At 39.4% G+C, this 25,988-nt stretch overlaps 1 protein-coding gene across 7 annotated transcripts in view; it reads left to right on the top strand.

Annotated features, from left to right (window-relative positions):
- The window catches only part of PLCB4 (phospholipase C beta 4), a 407,599-nt gene that overhangs the window by 345,468 nt on the left and 36,143 nt on the right, over nt 1–25,988 (top strand). For all 7 annotated transcript variants that reach the window (XM_078056950.1, XM_078056949.1, XM_078056943.1 and 4 more), the window contains 6 exons: nt 20–104; nt 437–561; nt 2,445–2,496; nt 9,342–9,444; nt 11,095–11,259; nt 13,493–13,697. In XM_078056950.1, coding sequence (XP_077913076.1) covers nt 20–104; nt 437–561; nt 2,445–2,496; nt 9,342–9,444; nt 11,095–11,259; nt 13,493–13,697 — 735 coding nt within the window. The remainder of the gene's footprint in view (nt 1–19; nt 105–436; nt 562–2,444; nt 2,497–9,341; nt 9,445–11,094; nt 11,260–13,492; nt 13,698–25,988) is intronic.

The following is a 25,988-nucleotide window of genomic DNA, read 5'->3' as shown; positions in this document are numbered from 1 at the left end:
TCTTTATTTTTCTTTCCAGAGCGCAATATCCATTATAACATGTCTTCTTTTAACGAGTCCGTCGGTCTGGGCTACTTGAAGACACACGCAATTGAATTTGTGAAGTATCCTTATGTAGTGAATGGAATGAACGGCTGGTGCACTTTGGGTTTGGCAGGAGTCTCTAAAATAGATAAATGGCTAATAGATAATTGTGGGTGTAGAGCTAATAAAATAATATGTGTGAAAGACTACAGCAACTGAAAATCTGCCCAAATGTGAATTGTTTTTATAGTCTACACAGTGAACTCTGGTTTTTCTCCTCAGCATCATTCATAAATGTGAAATTTGCTCTCTTTTATCTATGTGTTTGTCATTATCGGTCTAGACCTTTGTTGTTTATTTATTACTTCTGGAATACTCTTTTTTCCCCCATTCTCCTTAATAAGTTACACAGTTATAACAAACGGCAAATGAGCCGCATTTACCCCAAGGGAGGCCGGGTCGATTCCAGTAATTACATGCCTCAGATTTTCTGGAATGCTGGTTGCCAGATGGTTTCACTGAACTATCAAACCCCAGGTAGGAACTGATGTCCAGTGACCTCAAATTCCAGGAGAACACTTTGACAGGATGGTGCCAACAGTAGCCATCCGTTGGCCGTGGGCATTTTTTTTAAAGGAAGCAGACATATGGCAAAACAATGTGATGTTGGATTTATGTAATGGTGAGACATGAAAAACCAAAAATAGAGCCATAAAAAGGGTGGAAGACAAAATATTTTGATTTAAATTGAATTTCCTCTCATAAATACCACAACTAATCTGCCAAACATTGTCCCCTTTTCCAAAATATTTCTAATTTTTCTTCTTTTTGGATCAAACTTATCTTTGTTTCCAGAGACGGAATTAAATGAGAAAAAATTTGAATATCTCTGTACAGTAACTATGACTCATTTCTCCTTTAGAGAGTACCCTTCCCCTGTTAACATTCAGTGGGTATCAGTAACACAGCACCTCATCATAAAAGTACGGAATATTCTAGAGTAGACTCCACTAAAACAGTATGTAAGGATTTATATATTCTTAGAGGCACTAATCCATAACTTGGTCCTCCAAAGTGTACTCAAAGGCAGGCTTCCAATATATGATCTTTTCCCCTCCCTGGAAGGAGAGGAGTAAATTTTTAAAATGCATAAACAATTTCATTTTTAAGTTTTTAAAGTCTGTTTAAGAGCCGAGGATCACAATTTTAAGATTAGAGGTAGAAAAATACTGGGCTCTAGTTATTTACCTAAAAGAGGTAAGAAATATGCCACAAAACCGATTCATGTGCTGTGGTTAATCCCATAGCCTGGTCCTTAAAATTGGCAAAACAAAGCAAAACAAAAACCTTTTCTTGTTCAGTCCTTTGCTATATGAGGGGTGCCTCCCATGTTTCCTGATTTGGGAGGACATTTTCCTTTTCTAGTCCATCCACCATACTTTGAGAGTTTCTATCCACCTTGTTCCCTATTATCTGGACTGACTGAAAGGTCTTTTGACTTCCATCCCTTTGCCATGAATGTGGGCTTGACTGTACTTCCCTCCCCTTGGTGGCTCCTTCTCAGGGACCAGAAGCTGGAGTCAAATGTCTGCACAGCATCCACATCAGTCTTTGCTATACTGAACTATGGCCAGATATCAGTACAATCCCATAGTATTTCTAGCAGAAACCAAATAAAAGGGTACTGCTGATTTTACTTTTAAAAAAAGGGGAGGGATGGGAGGTCAAGTTGTATTTTCAGTTGTCTATCCATTATATGGATTAAATGATCCTAAACCAGTTTATTCAGTAGGTCAGCTTATGTTTTATTCTATAACATTAGGATCAACCACAACATGTTGAAGAAGGAAAAAAAAAATCTACCAGCTTGTTCTTTTTTTTTTTTTTTTCTTTTGCTAATGAAAAAAGAGAAGATTGTATCCACTTGGGAGAGAAAAATCATAAACCATGCCCTGCCAGTGTAGACCTCCCTAGAAGAATACTCCCTAAGTCTAAAAGTAGGAAGAAGCCACTAATTTTTCCATGATACTACCTAGTTTATTTTTTATTGTTTTTAATCAAGTTTGTACTCCTGTGACCATACTGGATATCCCCAGCCTACCCTTCCTCTGTGAACATAAGGCTTGTTCTCCCCAGTTGGACATCTATACTCTCAACACTAATTGAACAATCATTTGACTCATATGTTGAATCCAATTTTTAAAGCAATTCTAGCATGATCTTTATGAAAACACATTTTATGTTTGACTTCAGCACAGGATGATTTCAACAGGGAAGAGAGTTATGTGCTCTCAACAGACCCCGTTAAAAAGGACCTTTCAGCCTAGGATCAGTATCTGATTTCCATTGTTTAAAATCACCCATAGTGGTCTTCCTTGTCCAGGGAGATGAGATGCTAAATTATTTTTGTCTCTTGACAGATTTAGCGATGCAATTGAATCAGGGAAAATTTGAGTATAACGGATCATGCGGGTGAGTAATATGATTTAAACTGTTGTCACTGTGTTCCTGAACTCCATACTACAGCTATAATGAAACTTGTCATTTTTAATTAGGGGCTGCTCAATTTAAGCTGAGTTTGAGGGATGGGAGAAGAAACAATTGAAATCCCTAGATAGATTATATTTGCAAGTATACATTCTTCATCTACCCAGTTTGCTAAGCAGAATTTTCCAAAAAAAACAAATTTTGACTATAAGTTAAGCAGTTTATCATACACACTCTAGAGTTTAATTCTCTCACTTTAAATTCAAGGGTTTTTATAGCTAAGACAGATAATGATCCCTGATCATTTGGACATTAACTGGAAACATAGATAATAAATATATGTATTTTGCCTAAGACAAATAGAGGAATGAAGTTGATTTAGTATGTAATGAAGTTATGAGGGTCAATTTGAATGTAATACACCTAGGAAGAAAGCTTTGTCCTGTCATGATTCTTTTGCATGTCTTGTAAATAGCAGTTGTCAAAAAATAATGCTATGAATATTGTTCTAGTTTACTTAACTGGCATTCTTTAAAATCTGTGAACCAGGGAGTGAAATAGGAAATGTTAATTTCCTAATTTCATAATGTGGAACGTGGAAAGGTTAAATGAAAATGTGAAGTTAAATTCTGTAGAGGAAAAACCAGTGTGGCCATTTTTTTCTCCATGCATCTGTCCCCAAGCCTCTAAATTAATCCACTGGAGTGCCATCCCATCCATAATACTACTGTCAGGAAATTCTTGGCCTCCCTGGTTGAATACCTCATTTTTATCACTAAAAACAGCCAGTCAAAATAACATTTTCAGCAGTCGTGGGTTCAGAGTGCACACTCGCCCCCCCTTCCTCCTGCCGGATGGTTCTCTGCCCATGCACCTCCACCCATGAGTGACCCACCACACACATAGCTGGCACATATGTTATGTTTTCCTCTGCTGTGTGCTTTGAAAGAAATTAAAATCATACACCGTAAACTAATATGTTATATGTCAATTACAGAAAGAAGTAAAAACTACGTAGTTCAAAAGAAAACCGCTAAATACACATTTTAGAATTTTTAAAAAGATTTTATTTGAGAGAGAGAGATTGAGAGAGAGCGAGCATGCAAGCAGAGGGGAGGGGCAGAGGGAGAAGCAGACTCCCCGCTGAGCAGGGAGCCCGATGTGGGGACCCTGGGATCATGACCTGAGCTGAAGGCAGATGCTCAGCCGACTGAGCCACCCAGGCATGCCCACGTTTTAGAATTTTTTAAAGCTCTGTTGTTTAATGCACAGCGTTCATCACCAGGAGATGGTGCACATAAATTGATGGATGGGCCCCCCGGGCAAGCTGAGGCAGCGAGGCTGCAGGAGACAGCGGTGGTGTGGGGATAAAAGCTCAAGGCTGAAGTCCAGCCTTCATGGTTCATACCAGACACACCAGCCCTGGCGGGGCTCCGTCCTCAGAGCCTTCTGTGTGGCCCAGTGACACTAAAGTTTGCCTTCTTTGCCTCGGCTGTCCTATAGCCAGTACTTCCGCAGGGAGGGGAACTGTTTCCAGATCAAGAGGTCCCAACAGGAGTTGTATGCGTGCACTCCATTTCTTTGCAGGACTTTCTATTACGCCCTGGTTCACATGATCAGTGTCTCGCTTTATGCACCATTGCTTATTTTAAAATATGTTCCCAGACAAGGACAGTGCTACCAGAGCCTGAATTCCATGCTGAAGTGTTTGAGTGGTGTGACCGAAAATCTAAGTCCCGCCAGAGGAGCTAGAAAAATAGGATGGTTCAGTGGGGCAGCCCGCCTTGAAGAGGCATTGACAGTCGTGTTCAGTCATGTGTCACCATCCCCCCACCCTTCCCTTCTCCTCACCTGGAGGCAAAGTTCACTGCCGACAGGAAGAGGGAAGAAATCTTCCTCAGTTGTGTTTCTGTGCTCCCATCACTCTCCACGATGGAGTGGTCATAGCTGGTAGATACAGGGCTGGCCACGCAGGTACATTTCCGTGGAGCAAGGGCATCTAGGACGCTCTGGCTTTCACAGCATTGCCCTTGTCGTTCACCCACCCAGCTTCAGGGACTTGTTAAAAACTCCTTGTTGGCATGTCTGAGGGCTGGGCATCTGTAAAAAGGCCTTCTGTACCTTTTAGGCTTAGGGTGGCAAATGGTAGCTGTTGTATAGAGAACATCAGCGTTGCAAAGCACATGGGCACCCTCTGCGCACCCATCAATGCTAGTAAAACATTGGGTACCTACCTGGGAATCCCTGTCTGCTCTCTGGGCTGATCTTTTGGGAGGCTGTGCCATTGGGCTCAGTAAGTGTGATTTTTAGTAGGAAAGTGAGCAGTAGTTTATGGCAGACTCCTTTGTAATGGTATAAAAATGGGAGGCATTTCTGTAATTCCTAATGAAACAAGATAGAGCAAGTTAATTTCTCAAGTCTGCATACTTTCAGAGGAAATTGGGGTGGCTGATATCAACATAGTAGGATGTTTTATGATTCAAAGATGCACACTTCTTGTAGAAATTTCTCAGGTTGCAATGTGTCTTGAAATCCATGACCTTATAGTTTTAATCAGCCATTTTGCTTTCCTGCTGGTAAAGAAGATAATGGAGTGTCGAACAATTAATGCCATCTTGGGTGTGATGAAATAGGTTGTCCTTCCTATTATGACCCCATCCTCTGATTCTTATGGCTCCTGTCCACCCACCTAGCTGAAGGCCCTTCTTCTCTTCCTCTCTTGCCTTCCGAGATCCTACAAAGCCACAGAAAATCCATGGATCCCTTCACTTATCATTGGCTTTGGACTCTGCCCACGTCCACCACACAGACCTGGATGCTGGGAATGCTTTTATTTTCTGTACAAAAAAAAAACACCAGGCAGGACCAGCTACATAGTTTGCAGGGCCCAGTGCAAAATGAAAATGAAGGCCTCCTTGTTCACAAATCTTTAAGCATTTTGAGACAGTGGCTGCAGAGCATTAAACCTGAAGGCTGCCTGCTTTGGAGAACTGGACTCCGGTTTCTTGCCCCTTTCCCCTGGTACTTCTTATTTTGGATCAGTTCACTCTCTCAAAGATAAGTTTTCTTCTAAGCAGATATGGAGGGAGGGAACATGGAAGAATGTTTTTGGCACCAGGAAATCTTCAGTATCACAATTTTGTATTTTTGATGAGAAGGGTCCCTTCAGAAATGGCTGCCAGGAATGGAGAGTCCAAATCTCCAGACAGCCCCTGCCCCTGCTGCTCTCAGGAGGCAGGATCCCTCATTCCACGTGACTGGAACCCAAATGCTCCCTATCTTGTGACAGCCAGAACCATCATCCATTACCTCCGCTTGGAGCTAACGTCCCATACTTTGCCAATGCTGGTAGGCTTCCCTTGAAGTAGTGTGTGTAATATTGTAGTTTCTCATCTACTTTCCATCCTAAGGCTTCAATTTTTGCTGTATCATCCTATTTTCCAGTGGCTAACACTAGCCCCAAAAAAGGCCCAAATCTCTGTAAATATAGGAAACCATCTCTTTTGTGCAGTTAGGGAGATTTTAAATTATTATTTAGGGTTGCATTCTCTTGGAGACAGGTGAAATTTCAAAATCATCTTTAGTATTTGAATGATTCTGAAAACTCTATATCCTTGATTTAAAAATCAGTGTTTTCCCTTGGAGGTTCTTTACTGATGATTACATCTAAGTTGAATGTGGGGTTATTTTCTTTAACACTTTTTTTGTTCAAACTTAGAAGATAGCAACAAATGACAACTTTGTCAAAACCACAAAAATGTGACTTGGAATTTTTCTTTAAGAAGAAAAGTCATGCCCCAGAATCCTTTCTGGTTGGATTTTAAAAGATAATAAATTTTGACATCATCTAGAGCTAAAGTCAGTGAAAGTTTATGCTCCTAAATAATAGGAAAGACTTACTTGATCCCTCTAATTTTGATTCTTTTACACTTAAAAGTAAACCCTGAGTTTTGGGGAAAGTGCTTTTATTGTCCCCTACCTGCTGCTCATATTAGTATGGAATTTTTCTATCTGTGGTTATAGTCCTTTGTAACAAAAAAATTCTTAGATGAAGTTGTCTGATACAAGTTCAGGGCGGTTATGGAATCTGGCTGAGGTCTGATTATGTGACTGTAACCAAAGGGCATAAGGGGCAGACATTGTGTAGTTGGGTCAATTTTAAAACATTTTCCTTACCTCGAATAGAAGACTCATACCCTTTCGCTATCACCTCCCACTATCCCTGCTCCCTGTTCACAGCCGTAAGCAACCACCATCTATTCTTTGTCTCTCCATATTTGTATATACCGCACATTTTATAGAAATGGATTCATGTAGTATGTGGTCTTTTGTGACTGGCTTCTTTCACTTAGCATTATGCTTTCAAGATTTATGTTGTAGCACATATCAGTACTTCATTTCTTTCTATTGAGTAATTTCCCATTGTATGAGTATGCCACATATTATATATCCATTCATCTGTTGATAGGCATTTGGATTGTTTCCATCTTTTGGTTATTATGAATAATGCCACTCTAACATTCACATGTAAGTTTTTGTGTAGGTATATTTTCATTTTTCTTGGGTATATACTAAGAGTGGAATTGTGGGGTCACATGACAACTCTGTTTAACTGTTTGAGGAACTGCCAGACTGTCTTCCAATGCACTGTGTCATTTCACATTCCCACCAACAATGTATGAGGGTTCCAATTTTCCTACATCCTTGTCGACCCTTACTGTTTTCTGACTTTTTTGCTATAGCCATCCTAATGTGTGTGTAGTGACATCTCACTGTGATTTGGATTTGCATTTCTCTGATAACTAATGATACCAAGCATCTTTTCATGTCCTTATTGGCCATTTGTTTCTCTTATTTGGAGAAACGTGTATTTGGATCACTTGCCCATTTTTTAACTGGGTTGTTTGTTTTTGACATATTGTAGACACAAACCTCTTATCACATAGTATATGATTTGCAAATATCTACTCCCATTCTGTGGCTTGTGTTTTCACTGTCTTAATAGTATGCATTGAAGTGCAAAAGTTTTTATGATAAGGCCAGCTTTATCTTTTTTTTTCCTCTTGTTGCTTATGCTTTTGATGTTATGTCTGAGACCCATTACCAAGTCATGAAGATTTATCCTTTTTCTTCTAAGAATTTAATCATTTTGGCTCTTAATTTAAGTCTTTGGTCCATCTTGAGTTAATGTTTGTATATGAAGTGAGGGAAGGGACCAATTTTCTTCTTTTGCATGTGGCCATTACAGTTGTCCTAGCAACATTTGTTTAAAAGAATATTCTTCCCCTCTGAATAATCTTGGCATCCTTGTCAAAAACCAACTGAGCATAGATACATGAATTTATTTCTGGACTCCCAGTTGCTTCGTAGAAGTTTTGAAATTGAGAATTACGAGACCTTCAACTTTGTTTTTCTTGTTCAAGGGCGTTTTGGCTATTCTTGGTCCTTGAGTTTTAGGATCAGCTTGTCCATTTCTAAAGAAGCCAGTTGGGCTCTGGATAGGGATTGAATCTGTATATCAGTTTGGTGAATAGTGCCATCTTAACCATATTAAGTCTTCTGATCCATGAACACAAGATGTCTTTCCATGTACTTAGATATTCTTTAATATTTTTCAACAGTGTCTTGTAGCTTTCAAAGTACATGCACTTATTTCGTTAAATATATTCCTAAGTATTTTATTCTTTTTGGTGCTATGGTAAATGGAATCTTCTTAATTTCATTTCTGGATTGTTCATTGCTGGTATTTAGAAATACAGTTGATTTTTGTATATTGGTTTTGTATCCTGCAGCCTTGCTGAATTCATTTATTAGTTCTGATCAGTTTTTTTTAAAGATTTATTCTTTAGATTTTAGAAGGATTTTAGAAAGAGAGCGTGAGTGGGGGGAGGGGCAGAGAGAGAGAGTCTTCAAGCAGACTCCCCACTGAGCATGGAGCCCAGTGTGAGTTCATTCTCATGACCCATAAGATCATGACCTGAGCCAAAACCAAGAGTCGGACACTCAGCCAACTGAGCCACCCAGGCTCCCCTCTGATCATTTTTTAGTAGACTCCTTAGGTAGATTCCTTAAGTAGATTCTATATACAAGATCATGTCATCTCTGAAGAGAAGTTTTACTTCTTTCTTTCCATCTAAATACCTTTTATTTCATTTTCTTGCCTAATTACACTGGGTAGAAATAGAGAAATAATTACATCTTTAAGTTCACCTCCCTCTAACTGATATTTCATGGTTCTTTTGACTGTGAACATAGACAGCAATCCACAGTAATAGTAACAGTACCTGTGACTCTGACACCAATGTAAATCACAGATATTTTCATATCATTATTACTGTTATAGATCTCACAAAATATTTTTATGCATATCAGTACTTTGAAATTATAGTTATCAACTTGGCATCATATCTCATAATTCAATGCAGTAATTAAAACACAATAAAGTAGAATATCATGTGCTCTCCATATTTTAACAAGTAGAGCTCATGTAATTGGTTTTTCATTGTTATTCTTTGTATTTTATTTTGTGCATATCTGAGTAAGTATCTAAAGAGGTCCATGGCATAAAAAAGTTCAAGAGAATATAATAGTATCAGGAAGCTCTAGATGTCACTGAGCCTGGAATCCTAAAAACATTCCTTCTTTCCTGCTTCTCTTCAAGATTATCCATAGGAAAGGAATAGTTTCTTCAATCCTTAGAATCCTCTTCCTAAAAGCCTAGCTCCTAAATTAGAGATGGGGAAAAGGAAGTACTTAGTGTCCTGAAGCATGAGTGTTTTAGTCATTATAAACACAGCTAATAAACTCTTTCTATGCTTTTGTCCCACCAGATACCTCCTCAAACCAGATTTCATGAGACGGCCCGATCGAACATTCGATCCCTTCTCTGAAACTCCTGTCGATGGGGTTATTGCAGCCACTTGCTCAGTGCAGGTAAGTCCCCTGCTTGTCACAGAATTGTAAAAATGTGTGTGCAGATGGTCCTGGCGAAGCCTTAAGAAATCACATTAAAATACTTAATGTCAGGTTATAAGATCCATGTGTTACTCTCAACTTTGTGATTCCCCCTTTTTTTCTTAAGAGATACATTTTATTCACTAGTGGTACATAGTTTTATCCACTAATAATAAATAGCTAATAGTTTTATTAGCTACTTTTAGCAAAAGACACCAGATCAAAAAAGTACTTGGAGCAATAGGAACTCTCATTCATTGCTGGTGGGAATGGAAAATGGTGCAGCCCCTTCGGAAGCATGCTCTTATCCTGTAATTCAGCAGTCATGCTCCTTGGTATTTACCCAAATGAATAGAAAACTTAAATCCACACAAAAACCTACACAGAGATGTTCGTAGCAGCTTTATTCGTAATTGCCAAAAATTGTACAACCAAGATGTCCTCCATTAGGTGACTGGATACATTAACTGTGGCACATCCAGAAAGTGGGATATTATTCAGTGCTGACAAGAAATGAGCTAGCAAGTCATGAAAACGCATAGAGGAAACTTACGTGCATATTACTAAGTGAAAGAAGCAAATGAAAAGACTATATATTGTATGGTTCCAACTACATGACATTCTGGAAAAGTGAAAACTATGACAGTTTCACAGATGTGCACGTATGTCAAAACTGACCTTATGTACACTCTAAAACGTACAGTTTACTGTATGTCAAATTTTATCTCAAAAAACTTTCAAAAGTATGATCTATTCAATAATACAGAAAAAAAAAAAAAAACCCTGCAAAATGGCTATAGTCCTTTGGAAAGTACATGAAAAATAGTCTGTCCATGGCTTTATAATAGATGGAATTTAATGGTCTTTACAAATATATACCACCGACCATTGTCAATATTGGTAAAGGATAACAGGCAACAGGCAATTTTTAGCATTACTTTTTTCTTCAGTGAGTCTCTTTCCAAGACTTATAAAAGAATTCAGTAAAGTATGGGAGGGCAGAATTTCAGAGCTCTGATGGGATCTTAGGACATATTTGAACCCATCACTTTGTTTCATAGATCTGGGCACTGAGGTGGAATTAAGCTGCTGTGGACATTATTTTTTTGTATTATAGGATTCATCATTTTTTTTTCTTCTTGCTTTTTATAGACAGTTCTCAACATCAGAACCTCTGTCTTGAGCAGTTTGGGGGTTTTTTTTGCATAGGGTAGTTGCTCAATAATGTTTTACTTTAGTAAGGAATGAATACATTATTTCCATAGGTAATTAAAATTTCTAAAGATGAACAGAAGATTTCTTACTTCTGAATGAAGGGGGGGAAATCGGAGGGGGAGACGAACCATGAGAGACTACAGACTCTGAGAAACAAACTGAGGGTTCTAGAGGGGAGGGGGTTAGGGGAATGGGTTAGCCTGGTGATGGGTATTAAAGAGGGCACGTACTGCATGGAGCACTGGGTGTTATACACAAACAATGAATCATGGAACACTACATCAAAAACTAATGATGTAATGTATGGTGATTAACATATAATAAAAAAAAGATTTCTTACTTCTGGATTATTCATTGCTCTTGATAATTACACAGACATGACTTCTCTCTCACCCTGTTTCTGTGTTGCTGCAGGTCATATCAGGTCAGTTTTTATCAGATAAGAAAATTGGTACATACGTAGAAGTGGATATGTATGGGTTGCCCACCGACACCATACGTAAGGAATTCCGAACTCGCATGGTGATGAACAACGGACTCAATCCAGTTTACAATGAAGAATCATTTGTTTTTCGGAAGGTAGGGCACTTTCAACGTGTGCTAACTTAGGGGCTACACTTTAGTGCATAAACTACACGGACACTACATGATATAGGGGCAGTTATGCAACCCCAAATATCTTCTTTTTCTCTGCTTCCAATGGAAAGTTCTATAGATCTCATATGATTGTTACTTCTGTCTGTTCTGGTCCTTTTGGCTCTCCTTTCCTCTTCCAAGGAGCCCACCTTCTGTGTGGCAATGCTCAAGTTCCAGGTGGGCAATCTCCTTAGAATGTGTCCTCACTGGTGGACATCCTCATACACTGGAGAGTTCTTTTCTGCCTTGGCAGCAGGTGGTAACTTGCAATGCTCCCCTGGCCAAGAGATCAGGTAGGATGGTGCACCCAAAACTAAGGCCAGTGTATGTCCTTAAATAGGTCAGTTTGGATTGTCCTGTGCCTCTAGAAAGTGTGGTACCTGTTGCCACCCCCACAGTCCGTGCTTCATGTGCTATTTTGGGTTTTGGGGGGGTTCCTACTATTGTACCTTGATCCCTAGACCAATCACAGTCATACTCTGTAACGATTCAGTGTTTAATCTTGTAATCATTTTTTCCCTTTCTCTTTTGTCAGGGTAAGATGTATTGAAAAATCCATGCATTGGTAGTGCTGTATCTAAGAAGAGCTGTTTTTTCTCTCTCCCTTGCTCTGTTATCCGAACCAGAACAGCTTTTTGCTGCTTCTTTAAGCACCGGCTTTCCGGTGTTTCTGCTCCATGTATATGTCCTGCAACACAGATCATTGGCTTCTTAACAAAAATGAGGATTAGCAGTTTCAGAATAGGCTAACTGATTTACAGAAACCAGATTACAGAAGATCAGTAGTTCAATGAAACGAGCCATTGTGAGATTCAGGCTCTCCCTGTTATGTGAACACCATTATTTCCATGCAACCCCAACTGTGACTTTTTCTCCTACAGAGTGTGGTGTAAATTGCATACATAGCTGTCATGGGCCTTTTTTCTTCCCCCAGGTTTTTTATAGTTTGTTATAACTGGATCTGTTGTCAGTGTGGCCAGTGTTCCTTGGCGGAACGAATAATCCCTAGACACATTTCTAAAAATTCAGAAAGTTGACTTCAGATGTTCTTTGTTTTTGATGAGTAAGGAGACATCAAAGTTGGTTTTTACATATAGTATTACTGGCCCCAGAAACAAGATGCCAGTTCTGCATCCTTCACTGTTCTTCGGAAGTTAAATTGCTTTTCATTGGTACCAAGTACTTTCACTTTTTATTCTCTCTTGTTTTTAATATTTTTGTTCTTTGCACTAATTCACAAGGCAAGCCCCCTTTTACCACATGAGAAACAATAGAGTAAATGAAATTGGATGAATTTTAACTTGATTTCTCCTCTTCATCGTCACAAAATTGGATTAAATTATAATCTCTAGGCATAGCTAGGCAACCGATCCATTGTCTAGCCTTAGATACAGTACTCAAATTAGCCAAGATGTCTTGGTTGTTCTTAGCCAATGAGAAGTCATTTCTGATTTAAAACATTGGATTTTCTTGTGTCCTGTTGCTATTTTATATCTGAATTAGGATTCTGCTGCCTGAGCTCAGATTTTATGTCCATTTATTCCTTTTGAAGATGGCAAGGGTAGATGTCTTGGGTATAAGTTAATGTTTTTAGCTGCCCCATCTCACTGTATTTAATATCCCAAAAATTGATTAAAAACTGAGGAGTGCAAGAAAAAGGGAGAATCCAAATTTCTATATACATCTTCCTTTATACACAAAGTATCTTCAAAGATACTTTCCATATTCTTAAAAACAGGCCGAGCTAGATATCAGAAGCAGCCCAGGTAGGAGGCAGACCACAGGATTCAAAGGCAAGAGCCCCGATTCCAGGCCCAGCTGTCCCGATCTCAGAGACTAAGGAAAGTCACTTGATCTCTCGGGGTCTCCTTTTGTTTGTCCATTATATGCATGGGGATGGGCAAAGATGACAAGGGTTGGACCAGTAATCTTTCACATCCCTTTCATCTAAAATTTTCAAGGAGATGATTTCCAGGAAGCCTATTCGATTGCTTTCTCAATGGCTTGAACACTGCAGCTTGGACAGTATACTTTAGGAATGCAAATCGATCATGGGCCACTTTCACCATAAAGGCACATTGAAGAACGGTGTGGATGTGGTTCAGATTCCCAGAATCAGGGCTCTTGGGAGCTGCTTTCCAAAATACCCATGAAAGGTACCATTCTTTGTTTGCAGGTAATCCTCCCTGACCTGGCAGTCTTGAGAATAGCAGTGTATGATGACAACAACAGGCTGATAGGCCAGAGGATTCTTCCACTGGATGGCCTCCAAGCAGGCTATCGACACATTTCCCTTCGAAACGAGGGAAATAAACCATTATCACTGCCAACAATTTTCTGCAATATTGTTCTTAAAACATATGTGCCTGATGGATTTGGAGGTAAGTTAAACATCTGAGTACAAAAGTCCTAAATTATAGGATTATAAAATATTTCACCAATGGTTAAAAAAAAAAGTCTATTCCTACCAGCGCTGCCAATCCTTGTAGCCTTGAAGAAATCAAGGATAGATAGTAACTTCAGATTTCCTAGGAAGAAATGAAAGGGCAAGACTGGATTATCTTTAAGGTTCTTTCTTCTTTTAAAATACTGTAATTTTATATGGTTTATCAATGTTTACAAATATGTTTGTGAAGGATTTCCTTACACTGTCATCCAAAGGAAGAAAAGACGTAAGTAAAATGGAACCCATAGATATCATTTGGTATCCCTAAAAATTTTAAATTGAACTCAGACATCAACACGGCTGGATTTTCTTCCAAATCCACTAGCGAGTTCAATTTCTCAAAAAAGTCCCAGTCATCCATCCACAGAAGACTCCCTTTGGTTTTACTAAGGTAATCAATGGGAGAAATCAAAACCTGGACCAAGTCATAGGATTTTGCTTATACCCAAACATACTAACTTTTTATAACCATCAGTTAAGCCAAGAACATTAAAAGAAGATTAAGATCTTCTGTATTCTCAGTCTGTTGAACCCTAAGGAAACCGAGTGATTATGTCAAATTAACCAAGGATGCAAATTCTAACTCTCTACTCCTGCCTGGGTGACCTCGGGACAGTGACAACCTCTCACACCTTCATTCCCAGGCCTAAAAAGTGAAGATGCTCCTACTACCTCCCTCATAGCATTCTTGTGAAGTACTCGTCATTACAGTATATGACATAGCAAGGCTCAGACATGTGTGCACACAAGTATGTGTACTCTCAATACAGATATAATTTCTGTAGCATGCTGGGACACATCACAGTTTTGTTTGGGGAATTTGGGGTTATTTTGTGTGTGGTTTTTTTTTGTTTTTTGTTTTTAATAATGCTTGCATCTCTGGAGGGCAGATGTTCTCTGATCCTCAGCTTTAACAACCCGATTGCAGATTCAAGAAGAGATGTGAACCATGAGGGTTTTTTCAGTTACCAAATCCAGAATAAAGACTCCTTCCTCCTCCTCTTCTTCTGCTTTTCATTTAAAAAGAAAGCCTATATTAGAAGCCAGAACATACTGTAGCTGATATAAAAGCATAAAAAAGAGGCTGGGTGGGATGCTGTGGGGCTGGTTAAGTGGATAAGAATAGAGACAGGAAAAACCTACAGTATGTCTTTAGGAGCATCAGCAGATGAATTACACCATGTTCCGCATACTTGAGCTTAGAAAGTAGGCAGTGTGTGGTTGTATAAACAAATACGGTGGAAGACTTACAGGTTTTCCCTCTGCATGGGTTACTTTTCAGTATGGAACTCTCTAATTCATTCCAGGGAAGTGGGCAGTTGGAATAGAAAAGGGAAAGAAATAATTTGTCCAGTTCCTACTTTGTGTCAAGCACTCTCCGTAGAGTCTGAAAGTTGTGGAGAGGGACTATGCACGTATGTAGGTCTGTGTTGAAGAAATATCTGTATTTCTAGTGCAGCCCATTCCCAGTGTCCGTATTTGTGCATGTACTGATTCAGATTAATCTCTTTAAAAATAGTCTCGCATATTTTTTTTCCCTAACATGTCACCGTAGTCACTTACTTTTTATCAGAAGCCTTTAAAATTTCTGTACTATGTTATCACGGGTGGGACTCCACAGTTTACATCTTAACCTCCACTTGACATTCCAAAACTGTATATTCAGAATTTTCAGTCATTTCTTTTATGTGTGAGGAAACCAAGGGCAGACACCATGAGCATTTACTTAAGGGACTTACCTGAGGAGAACAACATAAGAATATGAGAACTGTCTTTTTCTCACTTTCTGATGTTCTTTACAGCCTCTTGACTTACACAGTGTGTTGTTCTTATTTCATCTGCGTAACTAACCTCCCACATTCAGCTCTGAACATTTATGTGCTGAGCCCGCAGAGTAGGAAATCTACAGAGTCCCTGTTCCCTAGAACATTGATAGTCTATATTGATTCCATAGGAAAAAGTTCAAAATGAAACTCTGCAGCCTTGCACGCCAGCATTTTCTAGGGGGGAAAAAAAAGTAAATTGTTGATATAGATCTCAGATTTTTATATGGCCAAAGAAAGATAATATGGATTTATTTATTCCACAAATATGTTTGGTAGGTTTTATTCTGTAAAAGGCAAAATAGGGGCACCTGTGTGGCTCAATTGGTGAAGCATCCAAATCTTGGTTTAGGCTCAGGTCATGATCTCAGGGTCATGAGATGGAGCCCCAAGTTGGGCTCCACGCTCAGCATGGAGTCTGCTCGAGATTCTTTCTCCTCCCTCTCCCTCCCCCTCTGCTCCTCCCCCTGCTCATGTGCCCATGCACTTCCTCTCTCAAAAAAATACATAAAATCTTTAATTTAAAAAAAAGGCAAAATAGATAGTATATGTATCAGAAAGAGATTCTTCCAGCACAAAGAACAAAAGGGTCATCCATAAATCCACCACCCGGAGAGAGCTCTGCTGCTATGTTGGTCTCTTTACTTTCAATTTCATTTCTTCTATTTTAATTAAATAGATCTTACTGTACATAGTCATTTGGACTCATTACTTCAGAGAGTTAATTTTTTTCCCACTGAATAGACAATATTTTTCCATGTCATGAAATATTTTTATAGCTGCAATCCATTTTATGTATTATCCTTACTTCAGTTATTGATAAACATGGAAATCATTTCCATTTTTTTCTTATAAAAAATATTGTGCCTAGGAACCTTAAATGTAAAGCTTTGGAAATACTCGTGATCACTTCCTGAAGATGAATTCTTTGAAGTGGAAAGAGTTGTATGTATATTCAAAGTTTTAGATACAGATTGCCAAATAACCCATCAGCAGTCTATGAGATATAACTTTTGTTAACATTTACTAATTTAATCAGTAAAAACAGTTTTTTAGTGTATTCATTTAAAATATTTTTCTCAAAGGAAAAGATGTAGTCATTACTATTTAGTACTTACTCTATAGGTAAGAGATACAAAGTTGTAAAAATCATCTACACTTATCCTCAAGAATTTTCCAACCTTGTACACACGTACATGTGCATATACATAAATAAGTGTAATTTATTAAATCAGTGCCCACAGGGTAGTAAGCCAGAGGGTGTTGGGAGCATTGAACTAAGAAGTGATTAATCAGGGTGGGGTTGAGGGGTCCTTCAGTGGCTGTTGGGACCTTGAAAGATGAAGTCCCTCAGGGCAGAGAGGTAAACTGATTTTCTCTCCTGAAAGGGAAGCAGCCCAGGCCAAGGCCTTGATAAGAAGAGTGCTGGACTTATTTGCATATTCTGAGGAAGCTGAAACGCAGGGTATATGGGGCTAAAACTGAAAAGTTCTGGTCCATGTTTGACGATGTGTCCTGAAAAGCTGGTGTTATTTAGCAAGAGGAGTGTGCTCTTCTTGTTGAATAATTTTGGCACCTCAGGGAAATACTCACATTTTCAGGACACTAAGTAATTTGGTGAATTATATTTTCTTAGCTTTTAGGTGGGTGAGTTTGTCCAAAATCACTTCACAAGTTTATAGAAGTAAGACCTCTTATGCCTGACGAAGCTAATGAAATCTCAACTTTTATAATTCACCAAATACTTAAACTAGGAATTATGTATTTCTTTAATCAGATACCTAAAAGCAAACAATTTTTTTTTAAATCCATGCCGTAATTTCTTGCAGCATTATTTGTGTAGAAAAGATCAGAAACAACCTAAATTCCATCAGTAGAGACTGATAAAATATGGAAGGCCATTCTGTAGGAGACCATGTATTTATTAAAAATAATGACTTGGATCTCAGTGTTCAGAACAGAAAGATGACAGTGATTTATTACTAAGAGAAAAAGTAAATTGCAAAATGATCCCATAATTACTTACAAAGACCCTTAGCTATCTGTTTATACATATAAGATAGAAAAAATTCTGGTAGGCTATACACCCAAGTTTAAGAGTAGTTATCTATTTGAGAATGGGGGTGAGGGTTTAGTGGAGCTGGCCCACTGCATTGGACAGCTTCTGGGAACATCACAGAGAACACACTATCCCATATGGCAGGACTCTACTTATTACTTCTGGATCATTTAAGTAAGCATATGTAACCTCTGTAAATTTTTAAAAATTGTATTTTGCCCTATTTTTCTATAACAGCAGTGTAATATGAAAATAGCACAAAGGAGAATGTAATATATATATATATGTGTGTGTATATATGTGTGTATATATGTGTGTGTATATATATATATATATATATATATATATAGAATTTAGAAAAAAATAAAATTAAAGCAACCTATTATCCTGCTACCTAGATAGTTCTTGATAATATTTTTTAAAATATTTTATTTATTTGTCAGAGAAAGAGAGAGAGCATAAGAAGGGGGAGTGGCAGGCAGAGGGAGAAGCAGACTCCTTGCTGAACAAGGAGCCTGATGTGGGACTTGATCCCAGGACCTTGGGATCATTCCCTGAGCTGAAGGCATACGCTTAATCGGTGCCCCCATTGATAACATTTTTAAATAAAAGAAAGACATGAGTGTCTTAAAACATCATAAGGTTATAAAACATAAAGCCTATCTGTGCATATGTAATAAATATGTACATGCATAAATGTACAGTCTGTGTATATGGGTATGTATCACACACATATATTTCCTTTTTAATTAAACCCCAAAAGATAATATAATACCCCCTGTTCTATGCTTTGCTTTGTTTACATAATATATGTTGGAGAACATTCCTGCCAATGCAAATAAGACTGAAATTATTTTTAAAGGTTATATACTAATATACTATTCCATTATGTGTATATACCACTATCTCTTTATGCAGCCCTTTGGTTGGATCAGTATGTACTCCCACCCATTATCTATGAGACTGCCGTCTACGGCCATACCACCCTGAACGCGCCCGATCTCGTCTTATCTATGAGACTGCCTATTCTCCTTCACCATCGCCAGTTCTGGAGTCTAAAAAATTCTCTCTTTTTTTTCCAGTAATGGTAATAAAAGTGACCCATCTCATTATTTTAATTTGTGTATTTATAATTATGAGTCAGATTGAGTATATTTCATGTGTTTCTTGGTCATTTGTATTCCTTTTCCTGAAAAATACTCTTTAGTACCCTTTATGGGTTTTTTTATTTTTTGTTTTTTTGTGGGTTTTTTTCTTAATTGGGTTGTTTCTCATTTTTTAAGTAATTGTTTAAATCAAATTTTGTTGTACTCCCAAGTCCCCTCTCTCTCTCGTATAACTTCCAAAATGGTCTCAAATACATTGCAATGTCTAGATAAATGTCCATGAAGGTAATGGTTGGGGATTCAAACACTGTCTATTTTTCTTGGCCTGCCAGGATGCTGTTTCATTGAGGCCACTTAGCAGGTACATGAGGACACTGGTTGGAGCGCTACAGCTTAGGAATAATACCTGACCACAGCAATCCTTCCATTAATTTTTTTTTTAATTTGTAACAAGCTCAAGAAAAATCCATTGGTTCTGTTTTCTTCTCCCCAACTTTGCCCTTTACTTTGCTGCAGTAAACTGTCATAAGCAATTCATCATCGTAAGAAAAATCTTTTAATTCGTGCCTACTACAAAATTTCAGAATTCTGGTGCATTAGTAATTTCCCCATGATTTTCTTTAAGCATCAGCAACTCAATGTTCTACATGATTTTTATTTTTTTTTTTTTTTTTTTTTTTTTTTTTTTAAAGATTTTATTTATTTATTTGACAGACATAGAGACAGCTAGAGAGGGAACACAAGCAGGGGGAGTGGGAGAGGGAGAAGGAGGCTTCCCGCCGAGCAGGGAGCCCGATGCGGGGCTCGATCCCAGGACCCTGGGATCATGACCTGAGCCGAAGGCAGACGCTTAACGACTGAGCCACCCAGGCGCCCCCTACATGATTTTTAAATGTATTTTATTTATTTATTTATTTTTAAAGATTTTATTTATTTGACAGAGACACAGCGAGAGAGGGAACACAAACGGGGAGTGGGAGAGGGAGAAGCAGGCTTCCCGCTGAGCAGGGAGCCCGATGCGGGGCTCGATCCCAGGACCCTGGGATCATGATCTGAGCCGAAGGCAGACGCTTAACAACTGAGCCACCCAGGCGCCCCTAAATGTATTTTAAATCGCAGTAACGTCAGGTGGGTGGCATCATCTTATAGAAACAAGAAAAATGTTCCTAAAAGGCTTTTCCAAGTTAAGACAATTCCTTAGGGAGGGCTTGGGCATTGGCAGGAGCTTTGGGTCACTTATTTATTGGGGTTCTGTGCTGTGAGGTCACCAGAGGATGAGGAATTCCTCCTGATGGAGACAATTTCGTAGATTTTCAATTGCCCCTAACTATGCTTACCTTCTTGCATATAGTGATCTTTAGAAGCCTTGAACTCCGGGCTGCCCCAGTTCCCTCCCAACATGATTTGGGTCTAAATCCAGTATTTTCCACCCTGACCCTGCTCCTCTCCTGTCAGTGCCCTGTTTTCTTTCCTTGCCTTCTCAGGAGACAGAGACAGGGAATTTTAGTGCAATTGCTTCTCCTCATTGCTGTAAAAATAAAATCTCCCAACACACACACACACACACACAAGAAAACACAGAACAAAGATGGCTGCTCGCCCTCCTGAGCTCTCTCCACAGATGGTTCTGTTCCTAAGCCATGTGGTGGTAAAATATCCCCGGGCCGAAGAAATGCTCTTAACTATCAGAAACTCAACTTCCACGTGAAAAAACAAATGGTGACATTTGGAGAGGGATGACTAGGAATGAATCAAAAAGACTTTAATTTCTTCAGTATTATTTTTCTACTGAACATCGAGTAAAACAGCCCTCTTGTTGACCCCCCCCCCACACACACACACACACACTCCTATACGAAAGAAAAGTGCTAGGTTGGGTGCTAAGGTGACTTTTCCTTCATCAAATCCCCTGAGCCTCGGAGTACTGGGGTTATCTGTGCTGCCTTATCTGTAGGTGCAAATGCGGAGGACATCAGCGCTTACCCATTGCCACGGCTTTATCACTGCGAGCCACTGCTGCTGCTGATGGGAAGCAGTTCCCAAGCAGATGGCAATTAAATGAGCGTTAGTCTTTCTCTTATCCCACCCACTGTTGCCTTTGATGGACTTGATCATTTGTATAGCTTTTATTATCACTGAGTGGTAAGGAGAACAAATAAGAGAGTCGATGCCCTGCTTCCCGAATACAGGGCTCGTCGGCATTATATGGCAGTGTCGCTCCGAGATGGGTTGCGTGAGCTGCTGGGTACTCGTTCCTTGAGCAGTGCTCATCCCTGCTTCTGTAGCTGGACATTTTGTTTTCTCCTCTGCACCTAGGCTGTCTTAATGCAAGCAAAGATGAAGCGGCCCTTTGTTTATTTGCCAACTCCTGTTTCTGCCTGCCTAGTGATTCAAGATACATCAGGGGAGCTGCGGGTGGGTGTTTCTTGTTCTCTCTGCCCAGCATCTTCACAGGGTTGCTTTCCAAACCCTCTGCGAAGAGAGTGGGCTGTTCCTTACATGACATAGTCCCAGAGGAGGAACATTGTTAATTAAGATGCCATTCCTGGGCTATGATCTCAGGATCTCCTGATACAGTTTAAAGTCCTTCCATTTTGTCCTCTCCTTTGTGGATGCTAAAATGCTTTGTTCTATCAAATATTTGTTAAAAAAAAAAATTGATTTGCATTGCAGTGATATCCATTGTGATGGCTTCCTCTGAACTACAGAAAATATTGGTAAGAACACCAAGAAGAAAAACTCCAGAGAAGAGGGCAGGATGGATTATAGTGACATAACCTCAGGAGTTGCCCGGCTAGGTGAATTTAAACAGGCTCCTGATTGCATTCCTTGGGATCTGCTGTGGAGCCCGGGAAGAGGGGAACACATAAGCATTTCCCAGTCTTATTTGACCACAGGATCTTTGACCCCACCACACCTAATGTATCTTTTCACATTCTAGAAATGCAGTTTGGGAAATGCTTACTCATTTGGTAGAAGCTAAAAGACCTCATCTAAAATCATAGTTACGGGATTTGTTGATTTTTATTAGCATCACTTTGCAGCCATTAGGGGAACACACATTTTTCTGCTGCCTTTACCTCCTGCTAAGACAGAAACAGTAGAGTGGAGAACAGGAGGGAACCTGAGCCAAGAGTGAGCACATGGAGCCAAGCCGTCTAGGTGCCACGGTTGGTGCTCACCACCAAGGCACCCAAGTTAAATGCCTTGAAAAGCAACCGTTAAACAAATAAGCAAACAAACAAAAGACAGAGATCCCTTGAAAAGCCAACAAGTATCTGGAAGTCTGTACTGAGGAATTGCTATCTTCTTGTCAGTTTGGGGGGATGCTTACATTGACGCTTTCAACTCTATAGAAATGAGGAAGGATGGGTAGGAGGGAATGAGGAAAAAAAAACAAATATACATGGAAAGTCTTCACCAGGAGCAACCAGACTTTTGGAAATGGGACTAAACCTAGAAATAGATGGTATTTTTTTTTTTTAAGTACAAATAAGTAAAACTTCTGTTAAGTCCAGAAGAAAGAAGCAAATGAGAAAAGGCAGACTGGTTCCTTTTTAAAAAGAAGGTTTCAGAGCCTGTGCCATGGCTTCCAGGAATCCAGGAGGTTTCAGCTCGCCCTGCGGGTTCTGTAGAATCAGGCTTGTGTGCATGGGTCTCTACCCTGTTAGAAGGTCAGTGTGGCCTGTCCCTAGACAACGCCTAGCACACGAGTCAATGTTGACCAGCATCTGAACTTCACTCTTGCCACAGGGGGTTGTCCTGTGGAACGCAGACCTACGTGGGATATACCTAGCCACAGTGTTCCTCCAATAAAAGGGAGGATCCCCATGCAATGTCATATTGGCACCAAAGAAAGATAACAGGGTTACTTAAATATGCAAATCTTTGGCCAAGAATATGCCACAGTTATTTTTTCCCCCCTGGGCTGAGGCAAAGAAAACATTTTCTAATAGAGGTATACAAACACATAGAGGTATGAGAGATTGGAGGGACAGCTCCTCATTCTCTTGTTACACATTATTTTAAATGTTATTAAAAATCGGTTTCCTTTCTTGCTATGCAGCATATTTATATAACTGCATCAGATGTGCATGCATAATGTATGTGTATAAAGCATTCTTTAAAAGTCAGGTGTCTATGGCTCTGGTCAGAGGAGAAACCAAGTTCCAACAGAAAAATTACCTAAAAGAGGCCAAGAGAGGCCTTGACTCTGTCATCCTGAGCCCTTCTGCTGAAAAATTTTGGTGGAGCTATCCCAGTTGCTGCCCTCTGCGTTGATCTATTACTCTAGCTGCAGAACGAGTACCTGCCACCACATGACAAAATCCTGTGTCCTAGAAGTATCTGATTTATTATTCAAAAATGCCGGGAATGAAGTCCCTGTTTCAAGTAACCGGCTAACCTAAGCCTTGTCCCAGGCACTTCGTCGTCTCCTTTTTGTCCCATGTGATTCAGTTTGAATAAGCCTTACTTATACTTTGTGTATTTTTGTTGCCATTTGATCAAAAACACTATTATATTGAGTTATATACTAGAATCAACCCTCAAGGCTGGGGCCAAGACACTGCTGCAGGAAACAGGAAGAATACTCTGGGATTCGAGGTATTCTTTGATCAAACCATGATGGGTCCTTGAGAGGTCTCCAGGGACTGATGAATGCTCCTTGTTAACAATGAGAAAGCCTACTTTATTTGGAAGATACACCCAAGAATAGAAGATCCCTTTGCTGCCATAATTTCAAGCTGACAGATGATCCTTTCTACTCGGGGAAATTCGTGTATGTTGCCTACCCTGGATTCATTTGCCTCTGCCATTTGTAATTCCTACATATAAATTCCCAACTGACCAATGTTGACCCATAGGTAGGGACATCTCTCCACTGCTCCTTCAGCAGGAAGAAGTTACTGGAGATGAGACCTCCACCCAAATGCCAAAGATTTGTCATTGTCAATCTGTCAGGAGGGAATATAGAGGCCCTTTTAGGCTTTTAGGCAACAGGCTTGAGCAATAGAGTCTTGAGCAAGGCAAAAGGGCCCAGAGCTGATGCAAACAGACTCATTAAGCAACTACCTCAAAAGAGCCATAGGCCCTAACTAACCAATGGGCTACTCACAACCAGGCACAGTTACCAAAAGGGGAAATTCCATATGTTCCCATACCTCTTCACTCTGCCCTATAACTGTGACCCCTCACCACTGCGTCGTGGCAGATCGTCTCTCCTTTGCTGTCTGCAGCACCCTTGCAGTGTAGTCAATAAAATTCTATCTCCTTTAAAAAAAAAAACAACAACTTTTTCTTGGTTACCATTGGTAATCAAATTTGCCACAACAGAAATTGATTGAGACAACAGAAATTCATTCTCTGACAGTTCTGGAACCTAGAAGTTTGAAATCCTAGAGTTGGCGGCTCTTGGAGAAATCCTTCCTTGCCTCTTCCTAGCTCCTGGGTGGTTCCTGGCAGTCCTCAGCATTCCTTGGCTTTTAGCTACATTATTCCATTCTCTGTCTTTGTCATCTCCTAGCCTTTTTCTCTTTGTCTCTATGTGTCCTCTCCTCATCTTATAAAGGCACCAATCATTGGATTTAGAGCCCACCCTAATCCAGTGTGATCTCAGTCTTTAATTACATATGCAAAGACCCTGTTCGCAAATAAGCTCACGTCCGGAGGTCCCCAGTAGTCGTGAATTGAAGGGCATTATTCAACTTACTTAATATACCCTCTTAATTCTGCTATATTTTCTTTGTACTCATCCCTCCCATTAATTATTCTTAAATAACTATTTTAAAAGCTTATTAGGAACAAATTTTGTTAGTAATGCTCATCAGGTATATAAGTTGCTATCTTATGGATCTGAATTACAAATTCTCTGGTAAAAGGAAATGAACTCTTTCTGTATTAACATATTTCTTGCAAAGTCATCTTTCATTAAAAAAAAATTGAAAGGCCATCTAAATATCTAGCAGTAGAGAATAGTTCGGTACATAAACTCAATGGAACATTATTCATTCAATAAAAGTAAGTTTTAAAACTGTACAGGTATAACCTAATAATAAATGAAAAAAGGAGATTATGTAATTTTAAATAAACCATATAAAATATGTATTCATGTGGAAAAAATGACACAAGAGTATACAAAAATGAAAATAGCTTGGTTCATTTGGAAGGATTATGGGTCATTTCACACTTTAAGGTCTTGCTTTATTGGTTTTGTAATCAGCTGGAAGTGATGTAAGTGTTATCTGTGATTCCTACTGAAAGGACTACCAGTAACCACTGAAAAATGCCATATACACTCCAGGCCCTCGACCTGATTGTATATCACTAAAGAAATAAGGAAGTACTTGTTTCCTAACAAGCCAGCCATGTGGATCCTCCACTGAGATATGCCAGTGGGAAGTCAAGCAAAGTGTATCCAGTGTAGGAGTGTGCAGGGAGGCCGACGCCAGGTAGGTCTTCTCCACAGGGGGCGGGGGGTTCAGTGGGCACAGTGTGAGTTTGTGGACAAGTGTAAGGAGGTGGCATCTGGGAGTCAGACACAGATGGATTAAAAGTCCTGAGCCAATCAATGAGTTTAGCACCAGGACACGTGGGGCAATCAGGCTTTATCTTGCATGGGACCCATAGGAAATCACAGTAACTCCTCTGGAGTCTTCATACAAAAGGGAAAGTCGAGCCTACATGACACAACAAGGAAGCATTGATATTCAGAATGTGGGACATTTTATGGGATACCTGATCTGTCTCCTCAACAAATCTATGCATTATGAAAAATAAATAGTAGCAGGGACTAGTCTAGATTAAAGTAAGTTTAAGAGACTTAGTTATCAGAGACATAGTAAGGGCTTTATATCTTGATTCAAACAAATAAATTGTCAATAGGGAAAATAATAAGATGGGCCATTTATTATATTCATGGTAAGGAATTACTGCCAACTTTGTTGGATACAGTTCTGGTACGGTTGGTTCTGAAAGAAAAGGCACTATTTTAGAGATGCATAGAAAAGTAATTAGGAATGAAATGTTAAAATGTCTGGAATTTGCCCCAAATGTGTCAGCAGAGAGAAGAGAGGGAAAAAAAGGGAAGGATGGCAGTAAAGGAGATGTAGTGGACAGTTTATAACTGTTAGGGCTTCAGCAATATATGGGGGGGTATCTTACCTTTCTGTCTACATCTGTGTATGCCTGAAAATGTTCATAATTTGGACTTAAAGTAGGTAAATATATTCTTAGAACTT

This window comes from Halichoerus grypus, chromosome 10 (genome assembly GCF_964656455.1).
Source record: "Halichoerus grypus chromosome 10, mHalGry1.hap1.1, whole genome shotgun sequence".
Classification (NCBI taxonomy): Eukaryota; Metazoa; Chordata; class Mammalia; order Carnivora; family Phocidae; genus Halichoerus; species Halichoerus grypus.
The sequence above is the reverse complement of the archived record's forward strand: the minus strand, read 5'-3'. Positions and strand labels throughout refer to the sequence as shown.